The sequence below is a fragment of the Seriola aureovittata genome, chromosome 14 (assembly GCF_021018895.1).
Source record: "Seriola aureovittata isolate HTS-2021-v1 ecotype China chromosome 14, ASM2101889v1, whole genome shotgun sequence".
Taxonomy (NCBI): Eukaryota; Metazoa; Chordata; class Actinopteri; order Carangiformes; family Carangidae; genus Seriola; species Seriola aureovittata.
Genome location: NC_079377.1, coordinates 4,340,001 through 4,364,373, shown reverse-complemented (window position 1 = coordinate 4,364,373; position 24,373 = coordinate 4,340,001). Strand labels below are relative to the sequence as shown.

Genomic DNA, 24,373 nt, shown 5'->3' with positions numbered 1-24,373 from the left:
TATATAAGGACTCCATAATAACATAAGCCAATCTCTCCAAAGCAGGACAGGCTATATCCACATTACCATAGAACATACAGTAGGTCGATGTTTTTGCAGAAGAGTGCAGCCATCCCTCTGGTCTGCAGAAGTCCAAACAGTTTTCCTGTGTTGATGTGGCCTGGTGGTGTTTTCTTTGGTTCGGTTTTTTTCCCACTGGTGTTCTTGCCAAGTAAAGATTGACAAACCAACTCCCTGCAATTAGTTAAACTGCAGTATGTTGTCGTCCTTCCAGCCAAAAAAAGTCAATTTAAATAATACCCAAAGTAAGATGGGATATTAGTGCTTAGGTATCTTACCACACCTGTATAGAGGTACCTGGATCTCTCATCTGTATGACTTGTGGTGACTTGTTTCCTCCAGTTGTTGTCTGCACAGTGACCAGTGATGGGGACTGTGTGTTGGCCGATGTAGGTGATTGTCTGCCGCCCTCTAGTGGAGATTTGAGTGTGGTGCCTCGTGTTCGGGTGTTTTGTGTGAGAGGAAAATTTTTTGACTTCAAATACCGTGAAAAAATGACAACATACTGATGATTCATTCATTTCATTGACTCATTCATGCAATCTTGTGTCCGTGTGTATGTAACTGTTTGTGTGTGATCATTTTCAGCCAGACAGAATCATAATAAGACAACTTTTTATCACAGTACAGGTTTACAACGTAGGGCCTAAAAATACACCCTTTAATGTTGTAGCAGTATATTGATACGTATCACATTTTAGGTTTCACATTACTTAAAGTGGTCATGGTTATCTAATACATGTTAAACTTTACAATGACCCAGAAATAGTGTATTCACAAGCTTCAGTTTGTCATTTTCATTGCCTGTAAAAGTAAAGATGGAAGTAGCACCTGAGTGATAATAGAGTCTTTTATTAAGGTCATTTTGTTTTGAGGTTATTCGTGATACAGTTTGACAGTATCACACTTACTGTGAAACACCTTGTTAAGGAAGTGAAAAAACAGAAGAAGCATGTGACTCAAACAACAGGTGAATAGATGTATGTGTGTGCGCGTGTGTGTGTGTGTGTGTGTGTGTGTGTGTGTGTGTGTGTGTGTGTGTGTGTGTGTGTGTACAGTAATTTTGAGAACAGAGAACAAAAGTGTTTCCAACACAAAAAAAACGTGGCTTTGTGTAAATGTGTTTTTTCTCTGTCATGGTCTGTGCCTGCAGCGTCTCAAAATGTCTCAACAACACAGTCACTCTGAACTAAACCCTTTTTTTTTTTTTTTTTTATTTCTTTCATATCATTTTTGTCCTGAATATTTGACAGATGAAAACAGCAGAGGCCCAGCTGATTAAAAGTGTAATCGCAGACATGTTGCACACTCTGACACGACTGTGGTGCATTTTCTCACTTCTTCAACTGTTTCAGGAAGTGGGGCAGTGTCACCAAAATCAGGAAACTAAGTGTTGCTATTAATACAACTGAGCAAAGGGCTGTAGCTGATGAAAGCTAGTGCAGTCTCAGTTGAAGAGGAAAGGAGTTTCAGTAAACCGGAGAAACTAAAAGGACATATTTCAGCAAACGATGCTCTGTGTGAGGTGATTTCGGGAACCTTTGAGGCTTCACAACCATGGAAGAACCCGTCTCAAGTATTCAATCAGGTAAATGTGACCCATCTTCCCTAACTTTCAAGTTAGTTTCAGGTGCTGAGGGTCTAGCCAGAAGACATATATTTACATTTAAAACTGCTCTTAACTCTCGATCAATGATGAAACAATATGTATAACTCTTTAAGAATGTTTTACCTTCTCTTTTGAAAAATGATATGATATGAACTTATTTTAAACTGAACTCTCACTGGATATTCTTTTCTGAGCTCATTTAAAAAAAAAAAAGAGGAAGCAAGCATCTAAGCTTTCCTGTGCAGTTATATTCATAGGTCGGTTATTTTATGATTTCCCACAAGTCTAAATTTAAGTGAGTCGTGTTAGTAGTTCATTAACAAACAGATGGCAAGTCTCTCTGCTCTGCCGTCAGTGGGAACTGTGATGAAGGTGAACATTCGCGTTGGGTTTCTTTCCCAGTTAGCGTGTACAGAGGTGAACTTGACCTGATTAAACACTGTAATGAGTCAAACAAAATTACTCTGACCAGTGTTGACACAGTGGGATGTTTGCACAACACCTTGTTGACTCTGTGCTGAAATATCAAACAAATCAGACATTGATTCTCTAACCACAGTCACCTTGACATTCCACAGCCGGACAGCTGGTATGTTGTGGAGCATTTCCACGACAAACACTACCTGATGCAACGTGGAAACCAACACATAATATCACCAGTGTCGTATCATTAGTGTAATGTTTGAGTAGATTACAAGATTGTGATTCATGTTTCGTGGTGAGGCTTGATCAGTAAGGTTTAAGAGGAACTACTTATTAGTATTTTCCAGTTTATGCCTTGGTTAGATGGTCATCAGACTGTTTGAATGCGTGTACTGTACATACTTATCACACTGTACTATGTTCTGTTTTTCAGCAGATTTCAAATCCCTCTCAGCGTGCGAGCTGTTGATTCTGCACACGGCCGAGGCGCAGGAGTGGGCCATATATTTACAGCAGATCTTGAAATCTTCTAGGAAATTCCGCAAAAGTTCTATTTTGCTGTACGCAGTCAGCCCAGCCGCTCAGCTCCATGGATATAACTTTGACTACTTCCAAAGTTGCAAGTGCATTGTGCTGCTGCTCACAACAGCATTCCTGGACATGATCTGTGAACCTGAACTGCAGGGAGCACTTCATAGACTCCTTTATCCGCCGCACAGAGTAGTGGTGCTGCTGTGCGGCATCGCAGAGGATGACATACTGACAGAGAGTTTCGAAGACTGGCAGAGCTGGAGAAAACTCTCCGCTGATGACGAGCCTGCTGTCTATGTCACCACCATTTTGGAGTCCATCACTGACAGTACGCAACATTTAAACACACTTGATTATTTCGTTTTTTGTGCCTTTTAAAGATTCACACTCACATGTTGTATTTTGATAAGTATCTCTGAAGCTTTTCAGAGAGCAGATTACAACCGGTGGTAAAGATTTGACAAGAAAGAGACCTAAAAGCATTTTGCCTTTTCCAGAGACAATATTCTCAAAGAGATCAACTAACTAACAGAACTAGTAGTTGTCCCTTGGACTGAAGAGATAATAATGGTAAATAATCTGTGGATTATTAAATGTTTGGGGAAAAAAAGTGAAACCAAAAGTATCTTCAGAGGTCAAACAAGTGTGTCGTTATGTGCATGAACTGAGCCTTTAGCCCTTGCTGATTAACTAAAGGCTAAATAAAAACACCTGTAGTCTATCAGGACAATCAAAGAGATAATCATGTCTTTGCCTTTTTATTCATAGATAGACGCGTGGAGGAAGAATATCAGAGTGAAGTTGCAGCCACAGCAGAGTTGTACATCCCACCTTCCTCTTCAACTGAAAATCCCACCGCTGATGAAACAGAGGAAGTGGTTTCTGAAGTGCAGAAAGTACCTGTCCTACAGGATGAAGAGGAACCTGAGACCACGGAAAATTCCACAAGGGAGGAAATTAGCACGCCTCCGCACCTCCCGTGTCTCACTGTTCAACCCAACAGAGTCCTCTGTGGGGTAAGACTGAAGTAATTACATAACAATAATATCAAAGGCAATTTAAAAGTGGATCAGACCTGTATCCACAGTGCTATTATGTGTAATGAGCGTGTTATTCAACACATATTCCCCACATTTTCTTAATTTAGTAATGTGAGAGAGACAACAGGGCACCAGTACATTTAGCAATTACATTGTGTTAATGTAGTTGAGAGAAGCGTGTTTGTTTTGGTACCAGTAAAATATATGAACTAGCAATGTCCTTGTTTAAACTAAGTTCATTTCTATTTTGACCTTTTTGTTTTAAGGAGCGAGAGACACTGTTCATCATTTTCACGCAGAAAGTAGACGATCAGTTGGCACCAGAGGTGGAGTTTTCATCTGGAGGTGTAGCTGTAAAAAGGGTCCCAGGCACTGTGGAGAATGAATACACTATCAGTGTTGCTGCACCTGGCAAGTATCTCCAGGAAGTAATGTGAACTGTTAGTTGAACGTAAGATATTGGAAACTTAAATCTGATTAAATCACTGTATTTTCTTGTTTTTCGTGATCTAGATATGCCTGCTGGAGTGGTATCACTCCGCATGCACACGGACCATTCCTCCATCAGCTTGACGCCTGTGACATATTATACCAATATGGGTGAGGTCAGTCGGTATATTGAAAATGCCACAGATCCTGTTAACTTCATCTGCCAGGTGAGACATTATGTAATATAGTATGTAGCATTGTTGCCAGTTTAATAGCTCCTCTGATTATGTGACTTATTTTTTACTTCCAGGCCTTCAACTTGACGTCCAATGCAACAGAAACCCTAGACAGCATGCTAACTGACTCCTTAAAATCCAAAATGCCTGCTACTAGTCTTCAGCTGTTTGGAATTAGACAAATTGAAGAAGAAAATATGGCAGCATGTGAGTACAGCGCTGATTTCTGGTTCTGGTAGTTGCCAATGCTTGCTATTTTTGAGGCACATAGTTCCGTAAAGTTGGGGGAGGATCTGCTGTTGTTGCACATTTGTTACAAGAACAGCATCACTGCCTTGCCTGGTTGAACTTTTACAATGAAATCCCACAAAGTAAAAGCATCTTTTAAGAGTCAACATGCGGTCATATGAATGGTTGTGTCTGATTGCTTTATTTGCTTTGTACAGATCAGCGTAATGAGGAGCTTCCCACGCTGCTCCACTTTGCTGCTAAGTACGGTCTGAAGAAGCTGACCACCATTCTCCTTCAATGTCCTGGAGCTCTCCAGGCTTACAGCGTAATGAATAAGTATGGAGACTACCCAAACACGCTGGCAGAGAAGAGTGGATTCTCTGATCTTCGACAGTTCATGGATGAATTTGTTGTAAGTCAAATAATGAAAGCCTTCTCTTAATTTAGTATCCTATAATGTGTTAAACAGTTTCTTCTGACGGTCAGGCTGAATCCAAATGTGCACCTTCCAGACTTGTGGACTTTTGTTATACAAACAATGACGTCTTCACCGTCATCACGTCAAGTCTGACGGTGCTGGACCGCGAAAGGGAAGAAATGCGCTATGAGGCAGGGCTCATGTGTTTCCATGGAGATGAACTGAAATTTGTGACCCTGTATCTCAAGTATTTTTCTGATGATATGTGCCATATCAGATATGGTCAGAATGTACAGCAAAACTGTGCCAAACACAATATTTGCATCCCTCCTGGGAACACGTGAGTCTGTGAGTGCGGGGACATTTGGATTCAGCCTCCGGTTCTTCGTATCTTTGGAGTCAATGTCTGTTTCCTGTGGTCAAACAAATCTAGGAGACAGCCGACATGCTCAAGTCTCACCTTGAAGACACCGTCAACACAGAGGAGAGTGCAGAGGTGTATGAACTCATGTCAGCGACATCTCAAGGTATCATGATGAAGTACTCGGGCTGTTCAGAGGATATATACGAGTCGATGCTCGGGATCGACCCTGAATGTGCAGAGGACCTATGTAAGATTAACATGATTTTATTTATTGGACAGAACAATGATGATGGTGGTGGTTAGGTTTTTACTGACGATCACTGTGCTGTTTTTATCAGATGAGGTGATGACTGCAGTAGACGAGAATCCTGAGGAAGCCATGCTTCGAAAGTTTTTCCAAGGTAAACATTTGGACATCTTTCAAAGTAATGACCTTAACTAGAAATATATAATATAGTGATAACGTGATTACACTGTGTCCTCCAGCAAAACCTCACAACAATGCAGTCCAGGACTACAATGAGGACCGCAAAAATGAAGAAGAGACAAAAGATGATCACAATGACTTGGATCAAATTGATGAAGAGGAGGATCCATACAACCTCCTTCCAGAGGATATCTATGATATTGTGGATGCAAATAGTAGCCTTATCCCATTAATACAGAACCGTCCACCAGCCCCCATCCCCAGATCTGAGTTCAAGCCTGAGCCTGAAAGGCCTATGACCTATATCTCTAGAGGTATTGTGCAGTCTGTTTTTATTTTACCCAAAATAATTTCTTTACACATCATTTTTCATAAAACTACTCTCCAGGCAAAAATATATAACTTGATATTCTTTACAGTATTTTCAGATAAAGGCACGTCCCAGAGTAGTATGATGGAGATGGGATACCCTGCAGGTAAAAAAGGTTTAAACTATTGAAAATAACACTGAGAATCTTTTTTTTATGTCTGATCCTGTCCAGTATAGCAATTTAATGTGATTGATTCTGTTTTGTCATCATTTGCAAGTTTATTTTATTTAACACCATTGTAAGATTGTTAATAATCTCATCTTTCTCAGTGGAGGGAACCAAACTATTTTGAATTTAGTGCGCCTAACACTTTACTACATTGAAAAACAAGTGTTTGAGAACAGTAGATTCTCCACCTATTTGACATGATCTCTTGATACTTTCATGTGCTCCTTCATCTGTTGCTTTTTATTTTGAACAAATAGCACTCATGAGCATGTATAGAAAACCACTTTTAAAGCTTGACTCTATCTTAAAACCTGATGTGAACCTTGCTGCCTTTTTTTCTATTAATGCTGTCAGACACGTGACTCTCAGTGACACCAAGTCAAATAAAGAGGTTACAGCTAATTGTGTGTTAGGGCATTTTTAGCCTAGTCTCTGAGAGCAACGCATGTTGAACATTTTAACTTGTCAGAGTAGGAGAAGCGCATTTGTAGATGACACTAATGATGGTGCCATTCAATTAAGTGTTCCAGTCATGACAGTGAGAGCGTGCCCAGTACCAGAGCCCTGGAGCTGGCTCGCCTATATGGAATGCAGCCATGATAAATGCTGTGCTTTTTCTGCCTTGACAAGTCAAGATGTCTGCTGTGAAAAAATAGCATGAGTGGATATACTGATATCCTCCACTTGGTTTTACTGAAGCTCTGCAGTGAATCAACTGATCCTGCAGTCTAAGATTACGATGAAATTAACTAAATTACAGTGCAGTTGATACGACCCAGCTCAGGAAGCAACAAGGAAACAAAAATAAACCAGATTTGAAGTTTAAGAAATGTGTAAAAGAACAAACAACAATCAGTGTTGCGCAACTTCAATTTAAAAAGAAAATAATAATTTTATTCACATAGTTTTTCTATTTAAGGATTTCCAAAAAAAAAGCTTTCACGTTTTCCCTAGGCAGTAAATAATGCATTCTGTAAAATTTCACTATAAGTTTGACAAGTTTTCCACCCATCCAGCTCGGCCTGCGACAGAGGCTCCGACACCTGCTCATGACCCCTATGCTGGGATGAAGACCCCTGGACAGAGGCAGCTCATATCTCTGCAGGAGAGAGTGAAAGTGGGGGAGATTACTGTGGATGAGGCCGTCCAAGAGTTCAAGGCCTGGCAGTTTGACCATGAGCGGAGGGCGAATTCCATACGCTATCAGCAGGTACATCGATTATACAAACTCTACGGTCTGTCAGGTGTGGATTCATGGTGAAGGAATAAATCTAATATGTGTCATGTGTGCTTGGGGTTTTTTTTTCTGAAGGAAAATTTGAAGAAATTACGAGACAGCATCACCAGGCGTCACAAAGAGAGAGAGAAGACAGGAAAGGAGCTTGGTAGAATAATTTCACTATTTCTCATTTAAGTATTTATTTGAAATACATGTATCTCCATGATGGACTGATTGTGACTATGTCTTACTGTTATAAAATGATAACTTCACGAACAGAACATCCTGTTGTTTTCATAAATACTAACATTTGATGTGATCTCCGCCCCCTTAGAATATGAGATAAGTGCTCCGCTGCAGAGGAACTTGTACTGGGGCTCAAGTGTGACATTAGAGTGTGCCGTGTATGAGTCTGGGCCCAGAGTGGTGGCTCCACCCCCTCCTGTGGCTCAGGTTATCCAGAGAGGAAGCTGGAAGACAGGTAGCACGTCCAGCACATCTAGTGAGTCCTACTGCTTTTTCTTTCTTCATGATTTGTTTTCCCTGACACTGTGGCTCAGCCGTTTGAACTGTAACTGAACAAGAAGGACCAGAGTATAACTTAAAGCTAAAAAAGCTGATGCCTGCCTCTGCTACTGTTTGAGTTCCTGTCTACACATGACCCAACCAAATGGGTAGAGAAAAAAATAAAATGTGGTCTATAATGGTGTATTATGTTTGTTATTGGTGTACTACTACTACTACTGTAGAAAACATAGCGATCATCGGTCCATCCTTTCTTTATATACTCAGAAAGGATGCAGGAGAAAAGGTTAATACTCACATGTTACTAATGGCAATTAGAGACAGTGGTGATACCGGAAGTGCCAGCATTTGCAGATGTGGTAGCTGTGTGCAAATTCAACTTCCAACTAACTGCAACCTGAGGAGCTTTGCCCTTTTGTTGTCATTATTGATGCTGTTTCCCCTGTAGATACTGCTGCAGTGGGAGGTAGAAAACGCTAGAAGTCAAATGCAGTGGAATAATCCAAATCGTGATTAAGTAGCAGACAGAGTGGTCTTGACTCAAGGATGTTTCTTTTTTGTACACCAGCCAGAGGGATGATTGTCGGTAATGCATTTCCTCTGACTTGCTGCAAAATAAAATATCCCGTGTCCTCTAAGCCTCTGTGGCTTCAAATATTTGCCTCCCTTTGCACATCGGTAATGATAATAGTGAAGGAAATGGTGGCCATCTCATTACCTGTGAGACATAATAACTTTTTCTCATAACTTTGCTCAACAATCAAACACCAAACAAGAGTGTTTTATTCTGTTTTATTAAAGCATGATGCAGGAAGCATCAGGTAGATAAAAGCAAATTATGGTTTCCTGCAGACTAAGGATATTGTCATTCCTTCTGAGAATGTCTTGAAATCCATCATTCCCATCGGTCTGATTGCATAGTGATTTCTCACAATGCTGATTTATGTACTGTCAGTGACCTATACCTGAGCGAGGGGGGCTTTTGCTCATGGATTTCATAGAAATAATGTTCCTGTTAATCGCAAGCTATACTCACACAAGTAATTTCAAAAAAAGGCTTCACCCTCAGATCTTGACTGACAAACAAGTCCTGTGATGATGGTGCCCATTTCTCTGATGTATTTCAGTCTGTTGCTGAACACTCCCTCCATGAATCCAAATGAGATTAAATGGAAGAAAGAACAAGGGAAAACAAATCTCTTTGGAGCTTTTGGTATTTGTTCTCGAGGAGATTCATAGTTGTTCTGTTTATTCTAGACTTTGTCTCAAATTAAAGTCATGCACACGCTCAATTATTCAAAGACAAAATTAGACAAGAGATTTCTTGAGAATTCTTCAGTAAGCAAAACTGCTTCGATTCTTTGCCCAAAGAAAACTGGCCTGAAATATTAAAATGTGTCTGAAATACTTCCTCTCTTACTAGTTGAGCTAAAAAAAAAACTCTTATGTACCAGAAGAAACAGGAATTTCCCACAGTCAAATTACAGTTTGACGAATTAGGCTTCTTCATTAAAGACTCTGATCTTATCAGAGATTTAGACACGTATTTAACTCTTAACAGTCATTTGTTTTAGTTTGTTTAAGTTATATCGTTTGTTCAAGGTTTTTTCGCTTGTTTATGTTGTTTTCAAGCAAGTCGGCTTATAATACCAGCAGCATTGAGCTGTTCTTAAATATGAATTTTAGCTTATTTGTATGTGACAGGGATCTGTCACTTTGAATCCCTCTACTTTGTATCATTTTTCACAAAAGCTTGTTTAGAAATGAAAGAAAAATGTGCATACAAATATCACAAAGGAGGAACAGTGCTTCCAGAAGAGTTATTAGGTTTTGAAGAATTCATACTGACGGCCATACGTCTCTCACATTTGGTCTGTTTGTTCTTTACAGGCTTCTCCACTCTTTAATCTCACTCTAGTGGCTCCTGCAGACGTGTTGTACGGCTGTAATGTCTGTGCTGTGCGACTTAATAATATATGTTTGTCTAAATTTGGCGAGGTGGTCTTATGGCATAATTAACCACAAGCACTAACCTCAGAGTCTTGAAATCACATGTTTTATTGCCACATTGACCTGTTTGTTCTTTACATCAGGCACGGAAAGCAACAGGCTCAGCTCTCACAGCGCCTTTAGTTATAGCAGCGGGACAGAGCCCGACTTTGAGGTGAGTCCGAATTAACAACAGAAGCATTTGCATCTTCAGTACATTTAGTAACAGGTCTTCACACAGACTTTTACTTTTACTCCGCTTACATCAGAAAGTGCTATACAGGGCGGAGTCTATAATCCAAACTGAACCTTCACTTTTCATCTGTATTCTTGTATTCTACACTTGTAACATGCATGTGCAGCAGAGAGGTAGACAAGAAGTCTATGTTCAGTTTTATTCTGTAGTCACTGGCTACTTCAGTTTTTCAGATCCTGAAATACGAAGATAATACAGATACAGATCTACCTGTGCTTTAGAATTAAATTACATGCAAAAGACTAAAACTGTAAGACCCAAGTTTTTTTCTCTGGTGAAATCTTTGAATCGTGGCTCACATTGCTCAATGGTTTCTCAGAAATTACTTGTCAGGGTGTAATCAGAACTGTGATGTTTTTCCTGCAGACATCAGTTTTGACACTTTAGCTGAAACCCCCGCTCATATCTTGCTGTACATCTGTAGAAAGTAGATAGACCCTTAATGAACTATTTTCTTCATTGCTTAATCTGACCATTACATTTTTCATTGATTGATTAATCATTTTGTCAATAAAATTTCAGAAAATACGATTAATGTCATAACAATTCCCTAAAAGCAAAGATGATATCTTCAGATCGCTTGTTTTGTCGGTTCACAGTCTAATACCCACTTTCAGGTTACGTCACACAAAATCAAGAAATGTAGCAAATCCTCAAAACCGAGGATCAGGAGCTGAAGAGTATTGTTGCTTTAAAAAAATACTTTAACTATTGCTAAAAACTAATTTTCTGTTGATCAACTCTATGAATTAATTACCTTATTGTTTTGGCTTCAAAGTTAGAGCACAGTGGAATGTAGGATTTGTCAAAATCTTTGTTTTAGGTGTGGTCACAGTATATGTTTGATATTTTTTTTAAAGGACACAATAGAAAATCTTCCTCCTCCACCACGACCTCCGCGGCCGTGTGATTCTGCACCCGACATTCCTCCACCCAGGGTTCCTCCACGGATCCCAGAAAGGTCAGTCTGAAACCTGATTCACTTTACTGATGCTACAACACTGTACTGAGCAAGATGATACAATGAAATAGTATACCAAAACAACACAATGCAGCAATTACACTCAGTTATCGTTTTGGAGGCGGCAGTTTGTGTTGCTATTGAACTGTATGGTAACATAAAAAAGAGAAGTGTCTGTTGTTTAGCCTACCCTCAATGATTTGTATGGGGTGGACAAAATAATGGAAACACTCGTCAATATAATGCAGTTGAATGAACAACTCAATGTCAGTAAAAAACAGATTATAACCTTCATGCAGTGAGGATGTATGGCAGGACTGTTGTATTAGACTGCATTAGTTTTAGCGAGCTGTACCAAATAATAACCTTTTAAAACTGTAATGAAATGTGGCATGAATATAGCGATTACAGGTGTAGATATCATGTGAGTGAAACAAACTACAGGCAGCGATAAGAGAGACAAAAGGTAGAGAAAGAGGAAACGTTCACCCACCAGTGATTCACAGCTGTGTTTTAGGGAGGAAGCCAAAGTCAGTAACTGATGAAGGCGTCAACATTCATGTTGTGTAAAGATATAAATATCTCTCATACACAGAAGTGAGAAGACATACTGAGAACGTTTTAAACTAAAAGCAAAAGTTGAAGTGACTCTGGTGGTGGATTGATTGTTACCTATGGCTTTGATGAATTTTTGTATCTACAGTCTGATCATTTTAAATGATAGAAGTCTCATCTCTCAAATGAATACGTACACACTATGCTAGGTATAAACTCTGGTACAGCTTCAGCTTGTTCAGCTGGTGAACTTTTTTTTAATTATGTTGTAATGTACTGTATGTATCTATTTATCTTTGTCCTCATTTGATGTAGTTTTTTTGTGAACAGTGAGTTTCCTGTGGTTTCTTAACCCATCATAACTACAAGCTAATTCGGTCTCTGTGTAAAACAAGTTGCCATGTAAATACGACAGGAACAGGGGATATGAAACAAAATCACAAAATCAGTATAGTTCAGTAGTTATTTTACTATTGTGAGATGTTGGATGTACTAAATAACATTTCTTAGACATATTTAAGTGTCATAATAATGAAAAAAGTTAACAAGCCTCCCCCTCACAAGTTTGAAGTGCTGCAAACAGTGTGGTAAAAATCTGTCTGTGTGGGTTTCTTTCTCTGAAACCTTGCTGATATGTGCGTGTCTGGTGAGACAGTGTGTGTGAACGCCTGACTTCATGCAGAAATTTATCATTTCTGTGAAAAGAGTGTTTTACATTTTGAGTTATTTTAAAACTAAATTGAAAGCAAAACCACAGTAATTGCACTTGGGCTTGGTAAAATGTTGACAACGTGACAACAACCTCCTAGCTTTAACAAGAGAGGTACAGTATCAAGTATTTAAAGATTTTAGCAGCTCTTGTCTGTAATTGGAAATAAAAATCAATCTTCATGAATTAGCATCTTGGTAAATCAGTTTATTCCTCGTCAAATCTAAATGAGGACGTACATAAATTCAATAATGGTGTAGAAATAAACCTAGCTTAACTCCTGCTAAAGCTAACTAGCTTAACAGTAGCAGTAACCACCAAATGAGCTTTTGACTCTAGTGCAAATATAATTTGTTGTAGTTAAGTAACCTTGTCATACCTAATCACACATTTCAATGTATAAATCATAATTTAATTTATTATATTGATTTCTCCACAAACTCCTGAACAAATGTGTTGAAATTGATAAGAAAGCTGAATCATTCTTATCTGAAAAAAAGCTGAGAGAACGCATTTTGTTTGAAGAAACTGTGCGTTCTCCCTTTACTAACATTAATGTCTAGAGGCAAAGTGCTTTTTTTAATCTGTTGCACAGTTTGTTCTCCAGCTTGAAAACTTTAAATCCTTTTATCTTAACAACTTTCTGCTGTTGTATGGCAGAAGCGAAGAAGAGCAATTTAAGTATAAAAGTTCTGATTTTCAGATTTCTCATTTATATATGTATTTAGCCAGGGACTGGTCGCTCTCCAAGGATTGAGTGATGGTTATCCAGGTGTTTAATTGTAATTTCTGTAGTAAATAAATGGTATAGTATATTGTTTGAAACACAGAGTCTGGGTGTAAATGTCATCAGTGGGTGACCTTAGAGCGCTGTCTGTTTCTTGCAGGGTGCCAGAGAAGATGCTTAATGAGCGCTACATAGCCTACCCCACTCGAGCACTTCCTCAAAGACCTACTCACAGACAAACAACCTCAGCACCCCCCATACCTCGGCGCCTGCGGTGATCCACACACATCTACTTTTGCTAAAGTTGAGTTATTTAAGAGGGACGGATGTGTTGGACAGAAGGTGTGTTCTTCTATAAACAACCATTAGGATTTAACAAAATGAAGAAACATGGAGAGACAGTTGTTTGTTTTTGCTTTTATTAATTGTATGCATGAGTTAGTACTTTACAGAGTAATTCAGTCCCCATAACATTTCAAAGTATCTTTGTGTACGTGGGTTTTCTGTCTTTGTTTGTCTTTGTGTATATGTGTCTATGTGTGTGTGAGAGAGATATTTAGTTTCTATTTCATGGTATGTTTTTAATGTACTGTAACTGTAATAATTGTAGGACATAAATAAATTCTATGATATGGTAATAAATCTTACTTTGGCTTGTGTTTAGGTATTTTAGGTTTTTAAGTGTAATGTGTTGAACTGGGGAAATGGGAAATCATTTGTTTTATTTGAAATATTTAATTATATTTAATCATTGTTTGTTGTGGGTGTCCTGTAAAAGTAACTGAGCCAGCACCATTAATGGTGCACTTCACCAGAGAAATATATATATCCTGTATATTTACATATATATTTATATATTTCTCTGATGAGACACCCCACCCACCCTACCCACCCTGTCCTATAAACCCGCCCCTATAACTCTATTCCTGCATTGTAGTACTTTATTGTGAGATTTGTGACATTATATTCCACTTATTTTTCCTCAAATGCTGTCACTGTTATACTTCCTACAGGGCTTACATTGGCTGTGATATTTGTATAGTAGTATATCTTCCTAAACTTGAAGGAGTACATGCATGGATTATATGATAACCTTTAGGAGGTCTGTTTTTTTTTTTTTTTTTTTTTACATCAGACTTCATGTAACTTCTGAATTTAATAATGAATAAGATGATACATTCCTTTAATAAGAGTGAGTTTGTTCTTGTTTTAATTTGCTCCTTTACAACCATTTCTTTCTTGTGCAATGTGAGGTTTGGACACTTGATGGTGCTCCATATTCTCTGTTTGTCATTTAAAGGCGGACTCACACATTTTTTATCACGTATTGCATGTGAAAACTTTTTTCAAGTTGATTTGATCTCATTAAGCATGCCGAAGTTTGAACAAATCACAAAGTATTTAATTTGTATTAATATAAAGGAACCCTGGCTGCACCTGTCCTCTCTGAAGATCTCTGATGAGAGACATTCACAAAGTCAGATACAGTGAAGCCAGCTAGGACTTCTGGTCAAGACTTTCAAAGTACAATCTTTACTGATAAACACTACATCAAGGTGCAAAACAAAAAGAATATATTTCTGAAGACATCTATAGTAAGATAATTACAAAAATGTTTGTTTATTTTTGATTCTGTTCATATATCAGTGTCTTATGATCCTATGCAGACTTTACTACATAAAATCACCTGATAAAGACAATGTGTTCAAAAAGTGTAATACAGTCAAAGCAGAGAAAACCATGCATTTAATGTAGAAGTTGTTTTATTATCTCTAGTCCTGTTTATGTCACAGTTTGCCAGTGAGTGAGTGACACAGATGTGTGATGTTGCAACTGTAGAAATCCTTCAGTGAATACATTTTAATCATAAGAAATTGTCTGAGACATATTATACAGACTTATTGGTCAGGCTCATTCACATTGTTGTACCTTTGGTCATTATTTAATTCAAAACAGAATTTCAATGAATCTATTTAGACCTTCACTAGGAAATCCAAAGTTATAAGTAGCCTTCTTCTGTGTTGTCACGTAGAAGCTGTTTTTTTTTTTTTTTCTTCCGTATGTCAACAGTTAGTCAAATATAAAAACTCCTCCTTCACAAGTTTATGGAGCATTTTATTATCTTTCAGCTCACTGATTTGGTTTTAGGACCCCAATTTCACTGTTTTGGTTATGTTCTCCCTATATCGACTGTTTCCCACTGCTATTGATTGATTTGAGAGTTGATTTTAGCTAAAAACTCCAACTGAAGGCTATGCGCCCTCCCCTGCACCAAACAATATAGTAGAGCATTTAGCATTTAGCCGCCCCCCCCCCCCCCCAGCAGTTGGTTGAGACCTGCACGGCTTTTATTGCGAAGGGACAGCGGCCCGGCCCCCGGTGCTCGGTGGTTGTGTTGTGCGGCGACGTTGACGCAGATGGTGCCGGTGAGCAGCGCTGACAGGACGCTGGTGGAGAGAAGCCGTCGGTCGCACAGAGCTCAGTGAAGTGTGTCTGCAGCAGCGAGTACAACACTGGATTACCATCACACAGAGGTGAGCATGTCCCTGCAGCATGCCGCGGCTGCTGCGGCTCTGTAATGCTTTTTATTTGTTTCTTTGTTATTATTATTCATGCCCTCCTCTCTTTCTTTTATTTATTTATTTATTTTTTTGCTTGGCACCGTAACAGCTGACTTTGTGTTATTATCGCATTATGCAAAACCAGCACCACTGTGCTGTGTAATGTATTTCTCATGAATCACCCAGTCTTTGCTGTATCAACCCGGCAGACTGCATCAAATATAAAAGCTTCTCTGAGTCGGTCGATTTTTTGATTTTGCATCTCAGCAGATGGGCGCTCTGGCTTTGGGACAGTTACTGCAGTAAAGACAGAGCCATACAGTGGAAATGCGACCCGCCATGGGTGCCGCACTCTGAAGCTGAATGCCTAGGAGAAACCCCCCCCCCAAAAAAAAAAAAAAAAGTCATGGAGTTAAAAGCGTCCTCACTGAATTCTGCCTGCTATCATTTTATTAATGACTGATAAATCCTTTCTGGTGCGGTTGTTTCTGTGAGTTGGCAGGCGGCAGTGAAGCGTTACTATTAGCGGTTGTCACTGTGAGTCATATAGAGCAGACACTGCACATGCATACAATAAGGCTGTGACATCAGGACCATGCTCTTAATGGAATGCATATTATGCGGCATGGAGGTGTTGGGAATAGTTTACTGACCGGTATTTCACTGTCATTTTCAGCACAGTGTTGTCAGATTAGACTGTAGCCTTTGGCACGTTTGATTAGATCATATTGAAGGTGAAAAGGCAGTGGATGTATAAGTAGTGTAACAGTCAGTGAGGTGCATTAGCAGCTGTTACACACAGGAATCTCACTGCTGTGTCCTGAAGTGTAATTTATTGTTATTTCAAAGGGATGTTTCAGTACAGTCTCTTATCCCAGTGGCTTCTCTGACTGTGACTGACTGAGCGGTTACTGTGTAATAGTAACAGTGTGAATCTTCTCTGCAGTTAGTGACACAGTGGACCTGAATATTAAACTTCATGTTCTAGTCTGACAAACAGGTCTGCATGAGGCCTCATAATAAACAGCATGTGGCGTGAACAACTGCCTCACAGCACAAGTGTGGAGTGTGGATGTGCATGTTGTTCTACTTCAAAGTGCTTTGAAGTAGATGGACATTTAAAAGATTTCCAAAGTTAAGTGACACGTTCTACACATTTATATTGACTTTTATATGATGTATCAATAACACATATATAGAAAAACATTGATTATTTTGAGCTAAATTGTAACCAAGGGTAAAAAAAACCACATTACAAAAAAACATACGATAAGAGTAATTCTAAAGTTCCATGGATGTAAAAAGTTCAGTTCATGGACGCCATTACATCCCAGTAGGAAAAAAAAAATAAATCCACCATCTTTGCAAAATGAGTTGCTCCACCATCAGTGAGTTATGTCATTTTCCTCTAAAACTCAGTGGATGTATTCGTCTCTGTTTGTGTTTTCATTCATAATATTACTACAATGACTACCTCTTTTTTACTCCAACGGATCTGCGTAACATGACGCTACACGAGCTTGATAAAATATTAACCCTAGCACAAATAATTAATCAAACTGCTTCAAGGACAGAGGCAAAGTAGTCAGACTGATTTTCTCAAAACTACCTGTTGAAGTGTTTTGTGATGTGGACGGCTCATTTCAGAATATCTCACTCTTATCTCATAGTTGTACTGGACACAGTTAACAGAGATACTGTATCTGGACATTGTTTACTCAGAGAGAACAGGACATCCATTAGCTTCCTACATGTTAAAGGACTTTGTGTGCGTGTGTGTGTGTGCGTGCCAAAGCCTCAAAGAGTTAGTATTATTATAATTAACTTAAGTGTGTTGTCATTGAGTGAAACAACACAGGCCCGCTCTGCTCCCTGCTGCCTCTGGAAAGCAAGTTTTTCAGGCTCCCAGGAGTATTGACTCAGGAGTAGTTGAGCATCGTGTGAAGCAGGCTCCTGGTTTACAGCTTGTGAGCACAGGAGTTGTAGATGTTTGCACAGCGATAGTGACAGGTTTGTGTGTGCAAACGGAGCAGATACATCAGTCGTATGTTTGGTGCCCAGGGGCTCAGCCGCGAGCCATTTCTCCAATCAAGTCGTTCAAAGAGCAGCCAAGCCCCTATGACCTTTTGCACATATTGTTGTGTAATTAAAGCAAGTCAGATATGAACTATGCATAGTAGGTTTTTTTGTTCAGCATATTTATGTATCCAGGTTACTATAGTACATTTGTCTTTCAGAGAAGGTTGTACTTTATTTTAGTTTAGACTCAGTGCAAAATATTGGCCACTCAGGCTAAAAATTTGATGGTAATTTGTTTTTTCAAGGAAGAGTTTCTTTCTGGATTATTATACATATCCAGAACAGGGATGTTTTGAGGTGTTTTAATATGTCTCGGCAGGATTTCAGGGTGCAGTGTGCTGCTTTACAAAAAAAATATTAAAACCAAATGTGAAATTTGGCGCTTGCTTTTATAAGCCAGAAACAGCTAGTTCTTGCTTTTTCAAAGACAGAATAAATCAAGGTCAAAGTGTTGTATTTCAGTCTTTTAAGCTTGACATGACAACAGAAACCCGTAGAGTGAGGATGGGACATGTTGGTATGAACCCAGCATAGTTGTTAATGTTTTATGAAGCTTGTTCAGAATCACGTTACACAGATCCCTTAGATTTGATAGGAGCGACCCTCAGAGACATTCATCTCCAAACTGAATTTCAAAGATTTGTCAAAGCCAGCTGGCGTCCAGATCACCCAGTCCTGTTTTTCCAAGATGATCTCAGTCTGGTTTGGAAATCTGACACAAAGTATTATAAATTATGAGCTAGTTACAATATGGTGAGGCAAGTGAAATTGACCCACAGGTTATTAGAATTCACTTGTTTTGCTAAATAGGTGCATCTTTCACCTGTTACTTTGACACATGAAGTGAAGGCCAGCTGTGCCCATGTGTGCAGAATGAGATTAAAACTCCATATTTTCCATTTTTCCAGTGTTTTATTGGAAGTGTTGATCCATAAGAAGATATATTTGTGATTTTTAGAACCAAAAACCATCTCAATCTAGTTTTACATCTCCTCTCTCAGGCTTATCTCTGGAGCTCTAGTAACAACAGGTCATTGAGCCAATCAGATGATAGGAGGCTCTGATCCTCTCTTCTGATTGGTTGACTGTTTTTGTCATTGAATAAAAATATAGCAGATTTCAGGAAAACACTCAGAGAAACCAAATGTTGTGACATCACAAAGTTACAGAAGTCCTGACGGATGGTTTTAATGCTCAGTTTCTGAATACAGGCTGTGTGCATTTCTCTGTGGACTGAGGCTTTGATACTTTCACAGTATTAATATAGAACCTAGACCTGCTTTATAATCAAACAACACATGGACAAATACCTTTTTATACTATATGGGACCTTTAAACTAATGATTAGAAATTTTTCATTTTAGGTTTGAAGGTAATTCAAAGTTAAACTGGACAATAGCAAAATAATCTAATGATATTCTTCTCTTTGCTGTGGTATTTTCCTTAAAATCAGCCTTATTCATTAGTCTGGGTTCATGACAAATGCGTAGTGAAGCTGGATATTAGCACCACATGGACACATGGTCGAAAACAGCCTTGTCTTTACTGTGAATAAGGGATGGCTTTGGATCGGGCCGGATGTTTCAGCCAGACACCAGGTTTCTGTTTTCACTCCATGTTAATGTTACAACAGGTTGCTTAGCAACCCCCTCCTCCCACCCACCCCTGTCATCTTTCTCCATCTGCTGCCATTGGTTGAAGTGGATGGTGAAGTGAAGTGTTGTGCTTCAGCTTTTCAAGGTCCGTGGCACAAAGAAGCCCCCTGATCATAGACGCATGTAAACAAGGCAGAGAAAAGACAATTTATGCTCTGGTGATGGATTTAAGCAGCCAATCCCCTCCCCTCCATACCCACCACCACCACCACACCTCCACCCTTCTTATATGTAAGCAACTGATGGAAAATAACAGCATCATGGCAGTTGTTGGCAGATATCTTAATAAGAACCGGCAGATGTCCTTACTCATCATCACACAAACCAAACCAGTATTAGTAGGTGACACTGATGCACCGCAGGTTTATAAATCACTCACTACAAAATGTAATAAACAGCAAGGATAATGTGATATCTGTGCTGCCACCTATGGAGCCAGGCTGTTATTGATGGAGCTGCCTGTTGTGTTTGTGTCTGGGTGTGACGAGACGAGTCAGACCGGGCCCGGCATTCCTGAAATAGACAGATGATGGGGACCCGCTGGAGTCCTGCTGCACGCTCATTTCACACGAGGATACCTTCATAGCACTTAGAATTGCTGGATTATCACATCGCTGTTTATATTCACGTTTAGCCGCCATATCCTATGACTCAATTATCAAGTAGTCCTGTCACATAGGCGCTCAGAGAGTTATATTAGGGAACACAGTCAGAGCCTCCAATCCACGCTGGAGTCAAAATATCCAGCGGAGACGAGGAAACACTTTCAGCACTCTCTCAGACAATGATTTGAGTTGTCATTGCAGCTCACCTAATGTGCAGTCCGCCCTGTTATCTAAGCCAGGAGGAATCTCCTGTGCACAGCTGAGCTCATTAACTAGTGATGACATTAAAATGAACATCATCTGTGGCTTTTAGTCATATTGCCACATTAAAAGCCACTATATTATCTCAATAATTTATCATTATATTGTGGTGGTTGGGGTTTTTTCAGTTATGTCACTGACTGTATCTCCTTATTTGCTCATGAGCTTTTTTTATTTTGAACTTTTCACTCAGCGCCTACAAAAGTAAACTCTCTAAGAGCCCCCTGAGGAGACGCTGCAAAGCTACTAGAATATTCGGTTTAATGTTTATCCTCAGTCCGGCCCTGTGATCCAAGCTCTTGGAGTGCAGCCTGGAGCCCTCGCTGTGAAGATGTATCACCCTGGGTAAACTGTCAGCTCACAGACATTCTTATTACACTGGCTCTAAAAGCCTAGCAGACCCGTTAGATGCAGCCTGGCTCTCTAACACAGTGTCTCTAACAGGCGGTTTGGTCCATGCAGCCAGCTGCAGCCTTCCTCAGGACCTTCACACGTGCCAGCCAAGTGTTCCCTGTCCCGGGGATCTGGCCATGGTCACGTCCAGTAACTGTCAGGACTTCACATGGACACGCTGACAAGCTGCAGGCCTCTCCAAGGGACACATCTTTCATTGGCTTGGTGCGAAGGGAGCTTTTGTTTTTTCCTCAAAATAAGGACATTTTATTCCTAAAATCACTAAACATCCTCAAAATATCACATTGATACCATAAGATGACAATAACCCCGTTAAGTCTCTTTGTTAATGTCATATTTCATTAGGTGATGTTCAAAGCATCAAAGGCATAGAAGCAGTGTTCATATAGTCTAGTCTTAAGCTCCATCCATTATCAACATGGATGAATAATCCTGCTCGGAGGCCTGTAATGACTGCAGTGTGTAAGTTACATACATTTCCTTTTATGCTGCAGTTGTTTGAAATGAACTTCAAATAGCTGTGTTGAGGAATGTGTAGAATCCCAGGCTGCTGTCCAGTGTGGAAGCTGTTTATGGAAGAGAGTTGGGAGGGTGGAGGGTGGTAGGTGGGGGTCTCTTCTCAATTAGGGGAGGATAAGCCGCTGCTCCGGAGCGGCCCTTTCGAGCCATGTTTGGAGCTGTTTGGTGGGATCCACGCACAGCGCTGGATAGCTTCTCCCCTCTCTGCCATTTGTTGACAAAGCAGAAGTCAAACAGTGTTACGTAACGGCCCTTTCTCTCCCACCACAGTACAGCTGAGCGTGTGATGAGAGCTCTTTTGTGTTAACATAGCATGGACCCCCTGCGTGAAATACATCACAGTTCAACTTGGTACCAACCCCGCCTTTGTTTAGTGCTCAGACAGACAGAATCTGGAGCCTGATTCAGATGGAGTGAGTGTTGCTGCCAGTAGAGAATACAATTATGAAACCATTTAGGAAAAATAAATAAATAGATTTTCATGAAAATTCGTTGTATTTACTACAGTTGGATGAATTTGTTGGATACCATTCAGTTTATTTTCCCCACAGCTGAAAGTTTTTCCCTGACCAGAGACGCATGAAAGCAGCCTTCCTTTGAACATCTTAATCTAATGTTTCAATAATGTTTCTTGTAAATTATTGCTTCTAAATAAGTAACAAGCTTTCCACTTCCCCTATGATTCGCACAGCTTTTATCTGGGCTTCATCTGAGGGGAAAATCTGTGGGAAAAAAATTCTATGTGGAATTAACTTTGATTTACAGATCAAATATTAGCTTTTATATTAAAGCATTGGTATCACTCCTCAAAACAACATATATTTTAGCACTGAAGCTAATGTTTCACTAAAATATTATTTAAAGAATAGGTTGGGAAATACACATATTCACTTTCTTTCCAAGAGTTAGAAGACTGATACCACTCTAATCACTGTTTAACAGTATAACTACCGACTATCTGGTTTGTTTAATTTGAACACAAACAAACACCAAGTTCATGTGAGTCCTTTCATGAAAGCCAGACTTGCTGTGTCCCCCTGGTTCCAGGTTTTTACTCAACACCTGGTTCCAGCTCCACAGTTAATACACAGACATGAGAGTAATATTGATCCTCTTCAAATGGAATAAACACGTTTTCCCCAATAATCAAGTTTAACTCATGATCAAATAATTGTTTCATTCATTTAATCAGGAAAAAAAACATTCACAGAAACATTCAGGATTTTGTGTTTGTTTCTCTTTTATGTCATTTTAAATTAAATATCTTTATGGACTGATAAAATGGTATTTGATATTTGATCCGGGTCCTGCTGTCTTACAGTTGTAATCACTTTTTAAAGGTTTCTGAATCATAGATTCCATCACACATTAACATACAGTCATCATGTCGACCGAGGTATTAAGAGCTCATGGACGGCTGAGTCATCCAGTAGCGGATTCCAGCCGCCCCCCTGCGGTCTGTCTGTCTGTCTGTCTGTCTCTCGTCCTGCTGGAGGAGGATTTCATATGGTAGCCTGCGCAGTTGTTGAGTGGGTGCCACATTCCCAGGTGGCATGTGGTGACAGGTCCATCTGGGCACGGCTGTTGTCAAAAACAAACAGACCTCCTACATAGCGAGGGTCAAGGTCAAAGCTGGGACCGTCCCCTGCTAGATGAGACCCTCATGGCTCAGCCAGACGTCTCAGGGGGCTTCAGAGGGACCTGATGAACGTGGACGAAGGACTCACATCATCGAGGAGGTAATGCATCTCCCCAGATCCACAGTGATGCTGCGGACGATCGCGGCCGTTCGGAAAAGTATTTTAGTCATTCAGCTGTAGATTTATGTATCTGTGTGTGTGTGTGAGTGTCATGTAGTTGTGGAGGAGACCGATGTAAATATGGTAAATCATCTGGTGTTCGCTGCGTATTCCTGCTTTTCGATAATCACACAGGTGTGAGCTGAGAGGATGTTTCACTGGATGTGATTTCCTCCCACCTGGATGAATCATTTTAGAGAATAGATACCACCTGAACTTTTTCAGGGTTTGTCAGTTCTGAGAATTTGCTGCTTGTGCAGACGATCGGAAGACGTCTGAGCTCAGGAGGACTGTCACTAGCACCTATGGGAGTGGGTCACCGTGGGTCATTCACTAAGAGACCCTGGTGGAGAATGTGAGGTTTAAGCTCAAAGCTTCAGTTAAACACACATGACCTTTGATCCTCTCAGTTTATCCCACTATCTGCTGAACTTTGAGCTCCCCACTTTAACTTCATATCCATTTGTTTTTTCCATAGAGTTTGGCCAAATTGAGTCTTTTAGTGAAGCGTGGACATCTAAAGTGTTCTCAGATTATAAGGATTGCATTTAGGTAAATTGCATTTTTACAGGAGTTTGGCTGATAAAGTCTCTTCTTATTTTCCTGTTTGTCTTGGCCCGAGCACTGCAGGCTGTCCCAGAGCTCCTGCACCACTCTCCTCCCTGCACTGAGGCATCTATTCCTAAAAAGGCCAGGGGTTGATCTCTGCTCTCCTGTGTTTATACAGCGAACTGAACACTGCGAGCTGTCAACTTCCCATTATCTATTATAAGTGAGAGGTTCAAATACTCCCACGTCTCTCTTTCTACTGTATATTCAGCATGCTGGGGTTCATCCCAGGATACGGCGGAAGGAGAGTTGAGATCAGTGTAGCGCTCCTCAAAGGAATGTCTGTTAATGGTTTTGGAAATGAGATCATGGATGCATCGCCTCTCTGGGATGCAGGGGGTCAGGAAGCAAGCTGATTTTACTAAAGAGAGAAGGGAAATAAATACACAAAGTTCTGATGCTGTGGGACGGCTCAGCTCCAAGCCTGGAAGATGTTTTAAAAGGTTTTTGCTTCATGTCCCCATGGGGCTTATTTGGAATTGTTCCCATTTTCCCTCATCCATTTAGGCCTATTTGTGGAGGGTTCCAGCTGGAACATCAGTCCCCTGCGTGTTCTGCAGGTTGGCTTATTTACTGCCATGGGTAAACACAGTGCACGCACACACACACACACACACACACAC

General features: G+C 40.0%; 2 protein-coding genes across 12 annotated transcripts in view; both read left to right on the top strand.

The window, feature by feature from the left end:
* The first annotated feature begins 1,461 nt into the window (after positions 1–1,461).
* On the top strand, positions 1,462–13,895 carry pik3ap1 (phosphoinositide-3-kinase adaptor protein 1). Of its 3 annotated transcripts, none has more exons than XM_056396292.1 (17): positions 1,466–1,648; positions 2,529–2,951; positions 3,392–3,639; positions 3,930–4,074; positions 4,177–4,319; positions 4,403–4,535; positions 4,775–4,971; positions 5,411–5,588; positions 5,680–5,742; positions 5,828–6,082; positions 6,188–6,244; positions 7,324–7,517; positions 7,620–7,692; positions 7,861–8,028; positions 10,145–10,215; positions 11,157–11,257; positions 13,409–13,895. In XM_056396292.1, the coding sequence occupies exons 1-17, from the start codon at positions 1,618–1,620 to the stop codon at positions 13,524–13,526; spliced, it is 2,598 nt and encodes an 865-aa protein (XP_056252267.1). In that variant the 5' UTR covers positions 1,466–1,617; the 3' UTR covers positions 13,527–13,895. The 3 variants fall into 3 exon arrangements, 2 of the variants coding, with proteins under 2 accessions (XP_056252267.1, XP_056252266.1); XM_056396291.1 differs by having other exon boundaries at positions 2,526–2,951; XR_008829635.1 differs by lacking the exon at positions 10,145–10,215 and having other exon boundaries at positions 1,462–1,648; positions 2,526–2,951; positions 13,409–13,547.
* Positions 13,896–15,645: 1,750 nt separating this feature from the next.
* Positions 15,646–24,373, top strand: part of LOC130180953 (sorbin and SH3 domain-containing protein 1) — a 43,138-nt gene continuing 34,410 nt past the window's right edge. For 3 of the 9 annotated variants that reach the window (XM_056394635.1, XM_056394634.1, XM_056394630.1), the window contains exon 1: positions 22,914–23,081. In XM_056394635.1, coding sequence (XP_056250610.1) covers positions 22,995–23,081 — 87 coding nt within the window. In that variant the 5' untranslated portion in view covers positions 22,914–22,994. Of the gene's footprint in view, positions 15,783–22,912; positions 23,082–24,373 lie in introns of those variants that run through there. The other 6 variants (XM_056394633.1, XM_056394636.1, XM_056394638.1 and 3 more) reach the window with 5 other exon arrangements.